At 44.7% G+C, this 14,417-nt stretch overlaps 1 protein-coding gene across 2 annotated transcripts; it reads right to left on the bottom strand.

Annotated features, from left to right (window-relative positions):
- Window positions 1-1,884: 1,884 nt before the first annotated feature.
- Window positions 1,885-5,454, bottom strand: LOC119274239 (probable xyloglucan glycosyltransferase 3). 2 transcript variants are annotated; one of them, XM_037554906.1, is made up of 6 exons: window positions 5,285-5,454; window positions 4,067-5,173; window positions 3,659-3,967; window positions 3,049-3,339; window positions 2,850-2,963; window positions 1,885-2,759 (listed from the first exon to the last, which is right to left on the bottom strand). In XM_037554906.1, exons 2-6 carry the CDS (start codon window positions 4,919-4,921, stop codon window positions 2,052-2,054), a joined length of 2,277 nt encoding a protein of 758 aa, XP_037410803.1. In that variant the 5' UTR covers window positions 4,922-5,173; window positions 5,285-5,454; the 3' UTR covers window positions 1,885-2,051. The 2 variants fall into 2 exon arrangements, with proteins under 2 accessions (XP_037410803.1, XP_037410802.1); XM_037554905.1 differs by having other exon boundaries at window positions 4,067-5,163.
- Window positions 5,455-14,417: the final 8,963 nt, after the last annotated feature.

Genomic DNA, 14,417 nt, shown 5'->3' with positions numbered 1-14,417 from the left:
GCAGGGGTGCCTTAACGGGCTGGTAATAAATGTTACTGAAGAACTACCGACTGTTGTTGGCTTTTACTACCAGTAATTGCCATATTTAACTATATATACCACCGTCGGATAACAACATCATTAGGCCATCATGGAGATCGTGGGTATCCTAGGGTGTAGCCGACTGCCGGGCATCCGTCTGCCCCTGTCATGGTGATGATCGACTGTTGATACTTGTTCGACAGGGGTGTAGGATCTGATTGTGCGCACTTGGTCCATTGGAGAGGAAGCCCCTGTCCTTTGGTATACTGGGTTGTAACTTCAGTGGGCTTAGTGTGTTATCCCTTGTCTGTTTCTCTCTTGCACCATATCGTTGATGCGCTTCAGCCCTTGGCTGGGCCATTATGTATCCGTGGGCCAACCCCGTAGGTATTCCCGCGTCAAGTACTCCTTAGGACAATTGTTTATCTAGTACTCCCTCTGTAGACAAATACTCCCTCCATCCCATAATATAAGAACGTTTTTGACACTAGTGTAGTGTTAAAAACGTTCTTATATTTTGGGACAGAGGAAGTAGAAAACTTTAAAATCATCACTTTTGTGACACTACTTTAGTGATCCAAAAGGTATTATATTATGTAGATGGAGTACTATTTATGTTATAGACGTTTAAATTGGAACAATTAAATTACTTTTCTTCCAAAATATTTATATTTGAATTGCTATGTGGTATAACAAAAAATGGGAATCAAATATATTGTTTGAATAAATAAAAATGTGTATAAAAAACTATTATCATGCGAAATATAAGTTCATTCAGTTATGTATTTTTTGTTGCACTCAATCACATTTTCGCATTAAATATGGGTTGTATAGACCTAGCCAAGGTTAACATGCAACACTAACATAGTTGTACAACAACACTAACATGCAACATTAAATATGGGTTGTACATCAGCTACCATTGTTTTCCTCCTGTCTCACTTTTTGACATAGTTGTAGCCTAGCTTCAAGTTGACCTGATTTGGGCATTGAATTCATGTAAGTGATGGTGCGATCTTTGACTTAGAAACTCGGGCGGAATCTGGCCGGCACCGTGTACGTCGATCGAGTCCACTCCATGTGGGGTCTTTAAATGCATTTGGAATCTGGAGGCTGGGCTCGTCATGTGATTCACTTGTGCTCTATTACTAATTAAGCTCGCCCTCTAAATTTAACCGCTAAGGGTCAGCTAATTGCCGTGTAAAATTCACCTTTTTTACAGGTGTTTAATATTATTCACCTTGGAATTCGATGGTGTCATGTGTTCTCCTGCTTGGGCTTCCCTATGTCGGCAAGGTTGGCTCAGGCTGACTACTGCCTAGATCACATACCACCATTGGGTCATACGATGAACATACCTACGAACTCATACGATGCCCATTACATATCCCGCAACACGATGGTGTACCCTATCCTGCAACTTGTACGCCACAGCAGCATCTTAGACGTCATTCCTTCTACAAGACATAGTTAGCACGAGGCCGCACGATCAATATCCGATGGTCCATAATTTGGGTGCACCACGCACGGTGGCTACCAAATCCTCACTCTTACCGAGTTCGGAAGAAGGCTACCGAATAAAGTACTACTCCCTCCATAAACAATTATAAGACGTTCTAACTCTTTTCTAATTCAGATATGCATATAGACCCATTTTCGCGTATTTGTTAACTCATTCAATTCGGATGTAGTCCATATTGAACTATCTAAAATGTCTTACACTTGTTCACGGATGGAGTAGTGTGCTAAAAGTAATTAACAACCTGCTTGCTGGCTTGCTTGCCTCTCACTTTGCCAACAGAGAACTAGCTAGCTAGCTAGACCACAAGAACAGTTCATGTAACATTGAGTCTTTGATCTCTCAAGAAAATAAAATCAAAAGGATATATAAATTTAATAGAAGGGCTAAAAGTCATAATCCCAGTAGCCTGATCGATCAAAATTTCTCCCATGGGCACTATGCAGCCTGGGCGTACGGCGTCGTCGTGATCGATGCATGGCAAGTAGGGTCGCTTTGTTTCTGCTTGCCACTAGCTGACCTGCTCGCCGATAAGGTCGAGGCCGACAACGAGGAAGGTGACGCCCTGGAAGAGGAGGAAGTAGAAGTGCAGCCCCTGCGCCGAGAGCAGGCTGCGCGTCGCGGCGATGAGGAGGAGGAAGGCGAGAGCCAGCTCCTTCTTGAAGATCCTGTTGGGGGGCTTGGCCTTACTGGTCTTCTTGATCGCGGCTGCCAGTGATGTCACCTCCTCTGCCTCGGCCTTCAGTTGCAGGTCCTTGTTGTCAAGTTGATGTGTCTTGGCCCATGCCTCCAGCCCAGCCTCGGACACTCCACGGACAAGCCTGGGCGCGGGCCTGGTGGCGGTGTTGGTCTCCTCGGCCATCGCGAAGATGTCGGACTCGGACGAGGTCCTGCCGGCCTTCTTGGTGACGACCCACTCGTAGGAGCTTCCCAGCTGGAACAGCCCCGACACCATGGCGTTGAACTTTGTGACCGACATGGTGTTCTCGAAGAGGAGGTATGGGATGACGAAGGGGAAGGACTTGGGTGCCGGCAGGATGTTGAGCACCGACATGATCATGGGCACGTAGCAGATGACCCAGATCGGCAGCTCCGCCTCGGGCACGAACATGGTGAGCGGCAGTATCACGCAGAAGAGCGTGAAGGAGTAGAAGGGTAGGATGAGCTTCCTGAGGAGGAAGAAGAGCATCACCAGGTTGGCCTTCTTCCACAGCGGGATCTGCATGCAATTAAATAAACATATAAGGACCTAGTCAGGAACAGATCTCTATGTGAGTGTGACTATTAATTAATCAACCAATTAAATCACCTTGGACTTGATGATGGCTGGGAGGCATAGGCGGAAGAGCTGCATGGGGCCGGAATGCCACCGGTGCTGCTGCTTCCGGTAGGCCTGGTACGACTCCGGTAGCTCACACAGCACCTACACAAATACACACATATATTAGCTTCATTTTTTTTTTGACATAGCTAGATTGCATCCGATATAGAGTAGTAGTATAATTTACCTTGACATCGTTGAGGTAGATGAACTTCCATCCCTGGAGATGGGCGCGCACGGCGATGTCCATGTCCTCCACGGTGGTGCGCTCCATCCAACCGCCCGAGTCCTCGAGGGCCTCGATGCGCCACACGCCCGCGGTGCCATTGAAGCCGAAGAAGTTGAGGTAGATGCCGTTGACCTGCTGCTCGACCTCGAAATGGAAGCACAAATTGATGTTCTGCAGCCGGGTCAGCAGGTTCTCGTCCTTGTTCACGAAGCTCCAACGCGCCTGCACCAGCCCAAGCTCCGGGTTCCCCTACAAACAAATGTCAATCCATTATCTACACATGTAATTTCAAAGTGAATTTATTTGTACTTATGTGCTAGATTAGCAAGCTAGTGATCTAAAACGTCTTATATTTGTTTACAGATGTACTACTAGCTAGCTAGGTCAACGGCCAAATCTGAGATCGATCCATTTGGACGTAGATGCGCGAGCGAAAAAGTTAGTCCAGCTAGAGCTAGGTAGTAGATCTCTCTTAATTTTATCATGCTTATCGACGGAGTTAACGTTAAGCAATGCATCGATAGTCGAGTTAATTAGTCCTACTAATTCAAGTAGCAAAAAATAAAACCTTGAAGTGTGGGACGGTGAGCTTGAGGAAGTCTGGGTTGGGCTGGAAGTCGGCGTCGAAGATGGCGACGAACTCGTAGTCCTTGACGTACTCGCAGCTCATGGCGGACTTGAGGTTGCCGGCCTTGTACCCGGTGCGCGACAGCCGGTGGCGGTAGATGATGTTCACTCCCCTCTGGCTCCACTTGGTCACCTCTGCCCTGATGAGCATCTGGCACGTCTCGTCGTCCGAGTCGTCCAGCACCTGGACCAGCATGCGATCCCGGGGCCAGTCGATCTGGCACACGTGTGAGATCGACGTCTCATACACCTACACGTCAGTTCATTAAAACGTATGAGAAATATAGCATCAAACGGATACAAAGCATGCATGAATCATGTACGTGTCGAGAAACTAACTATCACGTACCTCCTTCTCGTTGCACATGGGCATCTGCAGGAGGACCATGGGGAAGTAGGCGCCGAGATCATCGCCGTCCTCGAGGTCGTCGTTGGCGGCGTATTTTCTGCCACGTTTGTTTGCGGCCGCCTTGAGGCCGGGCTTGATGCCGCGGAGCTTGATCCAGAAGCAGCCGAGGCAGAGGAGAATGCGGTCGATGGACTGCACCATGAAGAGGACGATGCAGAAGCCGGAGAGCTTCTCTATGGCCCACGCGATGTAGTCGATGCGGAAGGCGAGCCACGCCACGTACGCGCGGTGGAGCCACCCCTGGATCTCCTGCTGCTCCGGCATGCGGAGGCCGTCCGGCAGGTGGCGGAGGTTCTCCGGGAGGTGTCGGAGGTTCTCCGGCAGGTTGCGGAGGTGCTCCGGCAGGTTCTGCAGGTGCTCGGGGAGCTGCCGGAGGTAGTGCTCCGGCAGGTCCCGAGGGAAGTAGTGCCACCCTTTGAGGTAGGCGGCCGTCTCGAAGGCGAGCATGGCGAGCGAGAGGAGCAGGAAGGCGCGGAGGAAGCCGAGCATGTGACGGCCGCGCCCGGAGGCCTCGGCGTCGGGCTCGGCGTCGGCGTCCCGGCTCCGGCGCACGCGCCGGTTGACGGCGCCCAGGAGGCCCCAGAACCCTCCGGCGAGCCGCGCGACGCAGCCGACGGCGCGGTGCGCGCGCAGGAGGAGCACCCACTTGAACTGCTTGGCGTTCTTGCTGCGTCGCGCCTTCTCGGAGCTGTCCATGCCGGGGCCGTCGATCTCCACCAGGGAGTAGGGGTTGTCCATCTTGACCACCACCGGCGTGCCGTGCTCCTCCTTGTCGCCCCACCAGGACGACGCCATGGCTGCTTGCTCAGATCACTAGCTCAGTGAATAAAGCGTAGCTTGCTTGCCACCTTCTCAATCGGTTAGTGATACGAGGTGTTCTTGGAAGCGCAGCTGCTAAGCTCGGTTCCAACAACACAGCATGTGAGGTAGGTTGCTTCACCCCACCGCACCGCCTCCGTCTTGGCCCCTGATCCAAGATCTTGTGATGCGTCCTTGGATTGTTGCCTCTCGATCGGAATGATACACTTATTACTCACCTATATATGTCTATATATGAGCATAGTACATTTAGTTTCTAAGAATTTGCCGCAAGATTACAATCTACTAGCATGCAGAGGTTATATGGATGAACAAACAAACTGTGCACAAGTAGCGTACCTTGTAACCGTGCTTGAGATCCAAGGGAGGTTGGATGCCGTGCTTCAGCTCACTTGAGTGGCTAGCTTGATTCAGTAGAGATAGAGTGGAGCTGTAGTACTGAGCAGAGTGTAACCAACCAACTGGTACTGCTACTGCTGCACCACAAGCTCCGGACTCTAGCACTCCAGAGTGAGGCTCCCGGTAGGCACCCCACTTGGAGGGTTTTATAGACCTTGCCAACTTTGAGATGCAACACTCATTAACAAGTACATCAGCCAGAAATACTCTGGTGAACCTCCTAGCTATATGCACAAAATAAATTACTACTGTAATTACAAAAAAATTATGAACTAGTATATTTTAGTCAGACATGATTAAGTATTGCACTTGTATGAAAAATGTCATAAAAATGATTTAATGGTATTCTTGGAGCTATTTGATTCTAAAAGAGTTCCTTTTTTTCTTAAAGAGTTTCTGTCTCTAGGAAAAACTTCTTATACGAGTACAATACTGGATCACATTTTACTCTAACAAATTTATGTTTTTTTTTAATTTGTTGTTGCAATTACTAAGATATTTTGCGTAGCACCCGGGTGTACCAAGTTCCCTTGCGTACATCAGCTCCCTTTTTTTAACATAGTATACTTAGTAGCATAGCTCCACAGCGCGTACGTACTAGTACTAGCTTAGAGTTGACCTGATTGCGGCATTAAATTCAAGTATGGTGCTGTGATCTTGACTTCAAAACTTCAAGTGTGGAATCGGGGAATCTGCCCGGCATCGTGTGCGTCGATCGATCGACTCCATGTGGGATCTTTAAATGCATTGGGAATCTGGAGCCTGCACTGATCATGTGTACACACTACTCTGCTAATTGAGCTCAGGGACAGCTAATTTCCGTTTAGTATTCACACTAAGAAGCTTCATTGGAATTTGCTCTTCTTCTTTTTTCAGCCAAGGGAATCCTTGGAATTTGTCGGTGTCATGTGTTCTCTCTTTGTCGGCAAGCTGGATTCGCTCGATCGATCGTGGTCAGCTCAGCCTTACTACTGCCTAGATCACAAAATAGGATTCCGTTGTTATACTGTCTAGATCTTTTTAAATAAATAAAACGGAACCGACATATTACAGGGGTGGAGGAGTTAGTGAGAAGACCCCGGACGAACTAAGAAGAACAACTAATCAAGTCTACCAACAAATCATTGCACCCAAAAAAAAAGGGTGCACTGCGAAGCGCTGCTCGATACCATCGAAGCCCTCGTCTACTAACACGCTAATCAGTAATGTTGGTAGAGTAACTGCGACGCCCAAGAGAGGAACATGGTATGACCATGAGGAACACGTCTATCTATTTTGCGCTTCAAAAAGGATAGACCGCCGTGGTATCATACATCCGTCTCCCAAGAGGTCATATGTTTTAAATGTATCTATAACTTTCGCTAGCTTAATCATCCGTTGACACGGGTGATATTGCACCGCGGTCCACCGGCTAAAATTATTTATGAATTTTAGCGCGATAAGCTACACAAACAAGACACGAGGGTAAGAGATGAATGCAATGGAGACGGCAAGGCACAATAACATGAGAGAACGGGAAGCAACGGATGATCTAATGATCGTGAATTGCTAGAACAGAATTTCCATTATGATCTTCACTACAACAATACTTTGCGGCGTCTAATAGTATGACTCTAGGAGTGAGTGCGGCCTGCTAGGAAGAGCCCAATAAAAGCAGCACAATGGATACTGGATTTTTCAGTTGGCAGCAAAGGGATTCCATGCTCGTAACTTGTGACTGTTTCTGTGAAAAGTAATCGAATCGTAAAATTAAGTATGTTCGCTGGTCTTAATAATAATTTACCCTCCCTTATCCTATAGGTAGAGAACTCAGTATATCCAGGCTCCCACATTCACTGGATCTTCTAGGCCATTCGATCTGATTTACCAGGCCCTGAGTGACGCCGGCCAATGGATATTTCGTCAATCAACATGACCCGTCGGATATTCTCACTAATGGCATACGTTGGGCAATTTGATGGTTCGATTGGGGGTACATCTGTCATTTCACAGCATGGCTGCCAGCCTGATAGTGCTAGGAGAGAGTACGTCTATTCTCCCCTCCTCTCCTCACTCCCCCGCCCCCCTCCGCTCCCACTCCCCTAAACCTAGCACCTCCTCTATCTCGCTTGACTAGATGGATGCACACACTTTCTGTCGTGGATATAATCCTGACAATTCTATAGGGGTAGCAATGTACCTGCAATTGTATCTACCAGATGGTATAGATGGGAGCACGCGCAAGGAATTATACAGGTTCAGACCCTCTTCGATGGAGGAAACAACTTACTACCATGGTGCCCTTATCTCTTGGCGTAAGATACAAGGCGTGAATGTTTTACCTTTAGCCCAATGCCCCCCTCCCGGGTTATATAGAGTCCACTAGGAGAGGTATGTAACGGGCTGATATTGATGCTATCTATGGCCTCAGGTGTGGCCAACTATTCCTTGGAACTTACTACTTGTAGCTGCCATATTTAACTAGATTATTCCACCGCTGGGTAACTGGTGTCTTAAAAACTTCGTGGTTGTGAGGTATGCTAGGTAGCCGTCGACTGCTGGCATAGATGACTGCTCCTGTCATCTCCCAGGTCGACTGCTAGATGTCGTCTATTGGGCAACTCAGGATCCGACCGTCAGGACTTAGCCAATTCCTAAGCCACCTTCTTTTTCCTTATGGGTTGACGATGACATCTCATGGCCCATGGTGTTTTTGGGCCGTACCTTTGATGGACCATGGCCTTCTAGGGGGTCGTTTGTGTACTTGGCCCTACCCTGTATTTGTAACCCCGACACTTTCCTAGATTTTCCTTATGCTTGCACGTACCAAGGTTGATTTGAGGATGTATAATTGCACTATTGGACTCTTTGTGCAATGAACACTACGTCCTCATCTTTAATTACCCCGAAATCCGCTGATACTTACTTCTTGGATTCAACCAGGATCCAAAAGAAAGAGTACACCCACATCAAGAAGCTTATGGATAAAGCTCTCTTTGTGTATACGCTCAAGGGTGGAAGCATCCACTAGGGATGGATGTCGACGCCCACGGTATGGTCAACAGTAGTGGAGCAAGTACGATGGAGTTACTCGATTGCTTAGCAAGGGACATTAGTAATTCTAATACCCCCCGCCCCCCAACTATAAGAGCCCAATTACTGAAACTATCCTTACTCTATGTAAAAGGAGAGATTTACGATGTTGGAGTTCTAGAGTACACTGTTACATTGTCATTGAGCGTGTTAATGTTCTTCCAAACTTGCTTAGATATCTTGACTAATTGGTTACATAATTGTTGTTTTGTGTTAATTAATGTTGTTGCAAACTTGCCTGCCTATCCAATTCAGGCAACCTTTGTCTTACTTGTGTTTTTTCTAATTTCATAGCTTCTACCTTTATATATAACTGTATGCTAATGTGGAAATGTCTACATTGATAATCACAGATGTTGACACATCAGAGTAAAACGCTCAAGCGACACCATTTTCCGCTGCGTGGAAACTACATTAGTGGAATGTGGACTAGAGGGCCACGCTACTATTGTCGCTCACCGTTAGTGGCGTGTAAATGTTCACGATTAGTAGCGTCTAAAGGTTCAGCACCCGAACAGTAACAGTTATAAATGACACCTTATAAGTGGCATGGACAAACAAGCCACCAAAGTTTTTTTGGCACGCAACCAGTAGGCTTTCCAATACAATTGACCACGCGAGGGAGAATCAGGTTTTCCGGAAGCGCTACATGCAACTACTCACACCCGTCAACATCAGTCATCTTTTGTCCAAGTCAGGCAATGTCACGGGTTACGTCTCTCTCGCCACCAGCAACTCGTCACCAACAACGTCTTCATCAGCATCGCCTCTGCATCAGCCACCACTAGTCCATCTTCGAACGACTAGCACATGTGATGTCATCTAATCCAATCTTAAATTATGGTTGTTGGTGCTTCTTTATGCTACTTTTCATGTTCTTTAATGGATCTACTATGGTTGAGGTAACATGATAAAATTTAATTTAATCATTATTTATATTCTGCAATTAATCATTAAATTTTCTCATTTCTCAACAATCCAAAAATCTAATTGTACGCAATTTTCTGTTTCAACTATGTCTAATTTCTATTAATAAATTTACTGGTGTGCACTTCTAGAGGTGGGAAGTGAAGTCCACACACTGGCTTACCTCTCTGAATGTTTTTCACGTTACTACTGGCTTGCCAAAGGAAATCTCTATTGAAGATGAGGAAAATTGTATAAGCCAATACTTCTTTATGGGATGCACTTTGATTGTTCTTACTGACCTATGTATGGTGTGTACATGCACGTACAATATAAGAAACTGCTAGGGGATGCACTGAATATTAAATTCGGTACAATAGATGCAGGCAGTGAACTATACGTCATGGAGAGCATCCATGACTACACGATTGTGAATAACCATTCTATAGTTAAACAAGCTTGAACTCATTAAGTGTGACTTCCCTGGCAATTTCGTGGTTGGGTGCATGATTGCAAAGTTGCCTCCTATATGGAGTTTTGCCACTACTCTGAAGCGTAAGAGACAGGAGAAATCAGTTCAAAATCTAATAGCTTCTCTTATTCTCGAGCTAAATCCTCGAGCTAAAGACATTAATGATAAAGGAGGGATGGCTAGTCTAGCGCCTATATGGTGCAAAGATGCCCACATAATAATAACAAAGGAAAGAACATGCTTCTCGTCAATAAGCCTGTCAATAGTTTTCGAAGGAATGCCCAAGAAGATCGTTAACATTGTGACCGCTAGCAGTATTGATGGGTATGTCAATTTACCTATTGTTCTTTCAGTATTTCAATCTTCATGTTGGTGGGCCGATACAGGTGCTAATGTTCACTTGTTTTCCGATGTGTCTATGTTCCTTATTATCAGTTTGCAATAGTTTCTTCCGTCCTAATAGGCAATGGGTCACATGCTTTCATTCATGACATTTTCATGATGGATCCGAAGTTCACATCGGGAAAGATTGTGCAGCTAAGGAACATGCAAAATGACCCTACTGTGAACAAGAATCTTGTTAGCGGCTCCCTTATACGTAGAGATTGATTTAAGGTAGTTTTATAGTCAAATAAAGTATTTTTGCTAAAACATGGGTAAGTTGTATGCAAACTCTTTTAGTGCAAATATGTCTGTAAACCAAATTTGTGTTAACCAAATTTGTGTCACTGATAATGATGATGCGAGTGTTTGGAACTCTTGTTTATGTCACGATAATTTTTGTCTGATGTCTAGGCTATTCGAAATCAGTTTCATTATGAATTTCATTATTGTGAAAATTTCTAAGTGTCATAGTTCTCTGCAACAAAAGCAACCGAGGAAGCCTCACATGGTTGCCGAGGAGAGAAACTTGGCAACTATAGAACTCGTACATTCTAATCCATGGGTAATGAAATGTGTGTTGACAAAAAATAGAAAGAGATATTTCATGTATTTGATTGATAACATGACTATATTTTGCTAAGTCTATTTGTTGCAAAATAAAGATCAAGCTTTAGACTACTTTAAATCTACCAGGATGAACCTGAAAATAATTTAGAGAGAAAGATCAATCTTCTTTGGTCGGATCATGGTGTCGATTATTTTCCATATAATGTTTTATGAATTTTGTCAGGATGATATTACTCATGAGAGGGTGCCCCCGTATTCACCCAAATCTAATGAGGTTTTCCAGAGGAAAAATTGCACATTTATTGTCTTGATGAATGCCATGTTAGACATTGCTCGTTTATTTAAGGTACAATGGGGGATGCTTTGCTGATCCTTGTCATGCTCTAAACAAAGTTTCTAATAAGAATATAGAGAAAATCCCTTATGAGGAGTGGGTTGGATGAAAACCATCACTTTCTTACTTACGCACTTGGGGATGCTTGGCGAAAGTCAACTTTCCAAACTATGAGAAATGCATGCTCAGACCAAATATGGTGGATTGTTTCTTTCATGTTTATGCTTAGTGGAGCATTGCTTATAGATTAATAGTGGTTAAATCTGAGGTACTTGATATGCATGTGGTGACTATAATGGACTTTCATAACAAAGTATTTTCTGAGAATATGTTTACCATGAAAGATATGCATAGCACTGATAGAATTTCTTCGCAGATATTTTCTATTTCTAGTACATCTCATGAGTATTTCAGACAGCCACATGAGGAAGTCCTTGGGAAGGATGACAATGAGGAAATATTTGAGAAGGAAGACAATGAAACTCCTGCGGGTAGTAAGACACATAGGCTTGAAAAACCAATTGGCAGCGATTTAATTGTGTATCGTGTAGTCAACACTCCCACATCTATAGCAGAGGCATATGCATCTTCATATGCAGATGATTGGAAAGAAACCGTTCATAATGAAACAGATTTAATTCTTTCTAATGGGATGTGGGATAATCATATGGCTTATTTGGGTCCTGCACGCATCCTGTAATCACATGACACAATACCTTTGGTCTCATGTGCACATAGGTGCAGCTAGATAGCTATTCTAGGCATCACTACTCTTTAATTAACATGTGGTAGGTAGGTCTTCTTTACTTCAGGCATCGCCTCTTGATAAGCCTCCAATGTATCTATAATTTTTGATTGTTCCATGCTGATATATTATCATTCTTGGATGTTTTACAATCATTTTATAGCAACTTTTTATCATTTTTTGGGACTAACCTTTTGACATAGTGCCCAGTGCCAGTTGCTATTTCTCGTTTGTTTTTTATTTTTCAAAATATCCCTATCAAATCGAGTCCAAACGCAGCGAAACTTTTTGGAGATTTTTTTGGACCAAAATACAACTTGGGAGCCAAGGAAGCACCTGGGGTAGGCTCGTGGGCCCCACAAGACACCAAGGCGCACCAGAGGCCCCCGGCACTTCCTGATGGGTTGTGGGGCCCATGGGGGTCTCCTCCACCACCTCTCAACTCTATAAATATCCAAATATTCTAGAAACCCTAGGGGTGTCGATGAAACACAATCCCAGCCGCCGCAAGTTCCAGAACAACGAGATCCAATCTAGAGCCCTATTCCGACACTCTGCTGGAGGGGAACACGATCATGAAGGGGTTCATCATCCTGAGTGGTTCTCCTCCGATGATGCGTGAGTAGTTCACCATAGACCTACGGGTCCGTAGGCAGTAGCTAGATGGCTTCGTATCTCTTTTTGATTCTCAATACAATGGTCCCTTGGAGATCTATTTGATGTAATGACTTTTTCTGGTGTGTTTGTAGGGATCCGGTGAAGTTCGAGTTTATGATCAGATCCATATCCATCAATATTATTACTATAGCGACCAGACCTCAAACGGTCAAGTCTCTGTGCATCAGTGTCATCCATGGATCGGTAATGCTGACACGCACAGTACTCGAGGATTTATAACAGAGTTTCAATCACACATCTATTACATCGAATGTCTCAAAAGAGAACTTATTACAATAATATGGCTTAAGGCCATCCAAATAAGAGAACAGCAGAAGACATGGAAGATAAAGTGAGTCCATCAACTCCAACGACAAAGCTGAGTGAATGACAACGACCTATCGCACCTTACTCGTCGTCTGAAAAGTCTGCAACATGATATGTTGCAGCCCAATACGGGTCAGCACATGGAATATGATGGCAATGTAACACAAAAGAGCAATGAACAGAATAAATGCTATCACTACATGCATATATGGCTGGTGGAAAGCTCTATGGTTAATGTTTTGCATAAAGCTAATTTTTTCCTACAACAAAGGAATAAATTTTATTTAACTATCATGGTGGTTGTTAAACATTGAGAAGATTCCTCCAACTCAACCCCAATTAAACAATATCAATTAACCCAACAAATTAATTTAGAGTGATGAGATCAACATGATAATCGAAGAACCAGATACTCAAGATGTCCATAACCGGGGACACGGCTAACCATGAATAGTTTGTACACTCTGCAGAGGTTTGCGCACTTTTCCCGACAAGACTCGATCTCCTTCGTTGGATTTCTTGCACTACATGGTGATTGAGAAACAGATGACCGAGACACAGTCTTTTAGAAACATTAACTCTTTACTCTGGATGGACAGTTACACCTACTTTCCCCTATATTTGCAAGCCCACCACTGAAAGAGGTCATGCAACATACTCAACTATGCTAGAGCCCATAATATCTTGCGGCTGCACACGAAAGTTTCTAGCATGAATAATCTTATGATCCCTTTGATCCTGGGTGGCGAACCGTAGGATGATCACACGGTACTCCGGGATATTCTAGGACAACGCTGGATTCTCCAGGTGCCCGCAACCAATCCACCCAGATGTGTATTTAAGTAGCCACCTTAAGTTAACCATAAAGTAACAATTCTCACATCTGTCATAGATACACTCACCCAATCCACGTCTACGAGCATAGCATAGCAATCTGAGCATAACATAGAAGTAACTCCCGAAGATTTGATAATAAAAGGCAATAGGTTCTACCTCCTCATCTACTTCCCAAATCCACACTAACCATGCAATGTTTGAGGATTGTAACTAATGCATAAAACTGGGTAATAAAGGGATATGATCAAAGTATTACTTGTCAAAAATCATTTACTAATCTGGACTAAAGTAAAAAAATTTACAGTACCAAAATCATGTTCAAGTTGGTTAAACATAAAGAGGGCTTCGAGACGTAGATTTAGGTGCTGGTTTCATCTAATTTCGATAAACGAGCAAAAAGATATACTAGTTTGAAGATTAGGGCAGAAATTGCGATAAAAAATAATCATAGATAAATCCTTGGAAAATAAAACGAAACTAACAGACTAACGAACGAATGTTCGCTGTCTGAACCTATCCGGCGAACAATGTTCGTTAAAACGAACGAACGGGCGAAAGTCCGCTAAATAATTAAACCGACGAAAAACCGAACCTATCTATAAAAAAAGGGAACTAGGGTTTTCTAAAAAACCCGGTGGTTTTACCTAAAACGGAAAAAAATACTGGCCAGCGGCTCTAGCGAGACTCCGGCGAGGCGGGGCGGCGTGCGGCGCGTGGGCGACGGCGCGGGGAGGAGGGGCGTCGGCGCGGGCGGCGGTGGGTGGCTGCGGCG

This window comes from Triticum dicoccoides, chromosome 3B (genome assembly GCF_002162155.2).
Source record: "Triticum dicoccoides isolate Atlit2015 ecotype Zavitan chromosome 3B, WEW_v2.0, whole genome shotgun sequence".
Lineage (NCBI taxonomy): Eukaryota > Viridiplantae > Streptophyta > Magnoliopsida > Poales > Poaceae > Triticum > Triticum dicoccoides.
Note: the sequence above shows the minus strand (reverse complement) of the source record. Positions and strands in the feature narration are given on the sequence as shown.

What these genes read in the sequence shown, in the direction of transcription:
- LOC119274239 (XM_037554906.1), bottom strand. Translation starts at nt 4,921, where the DNA reads ATGGCGTCGTCCTGGTGGGGCGACAAGGAGGAGCACGGCACGCCGGTG. An exon ending in CCATGTGCAACGAGAAGGAG is followed by an intron (nt 3,968 to 4,066) that starts GTACGTGATAGT and finishes ACTGACGTGTAG; the next exon opens with GTGTATGAGACGTCGATCTC. An exon ending in TCTACCTCAACGATGTCAAG is followed by an intron (nt 2,964 to 3,048) that starts GTAAATTATACT and finishes GTATTTGTGTAG; the next exon opens with GTGCTGTGTGAGCTACCGGA.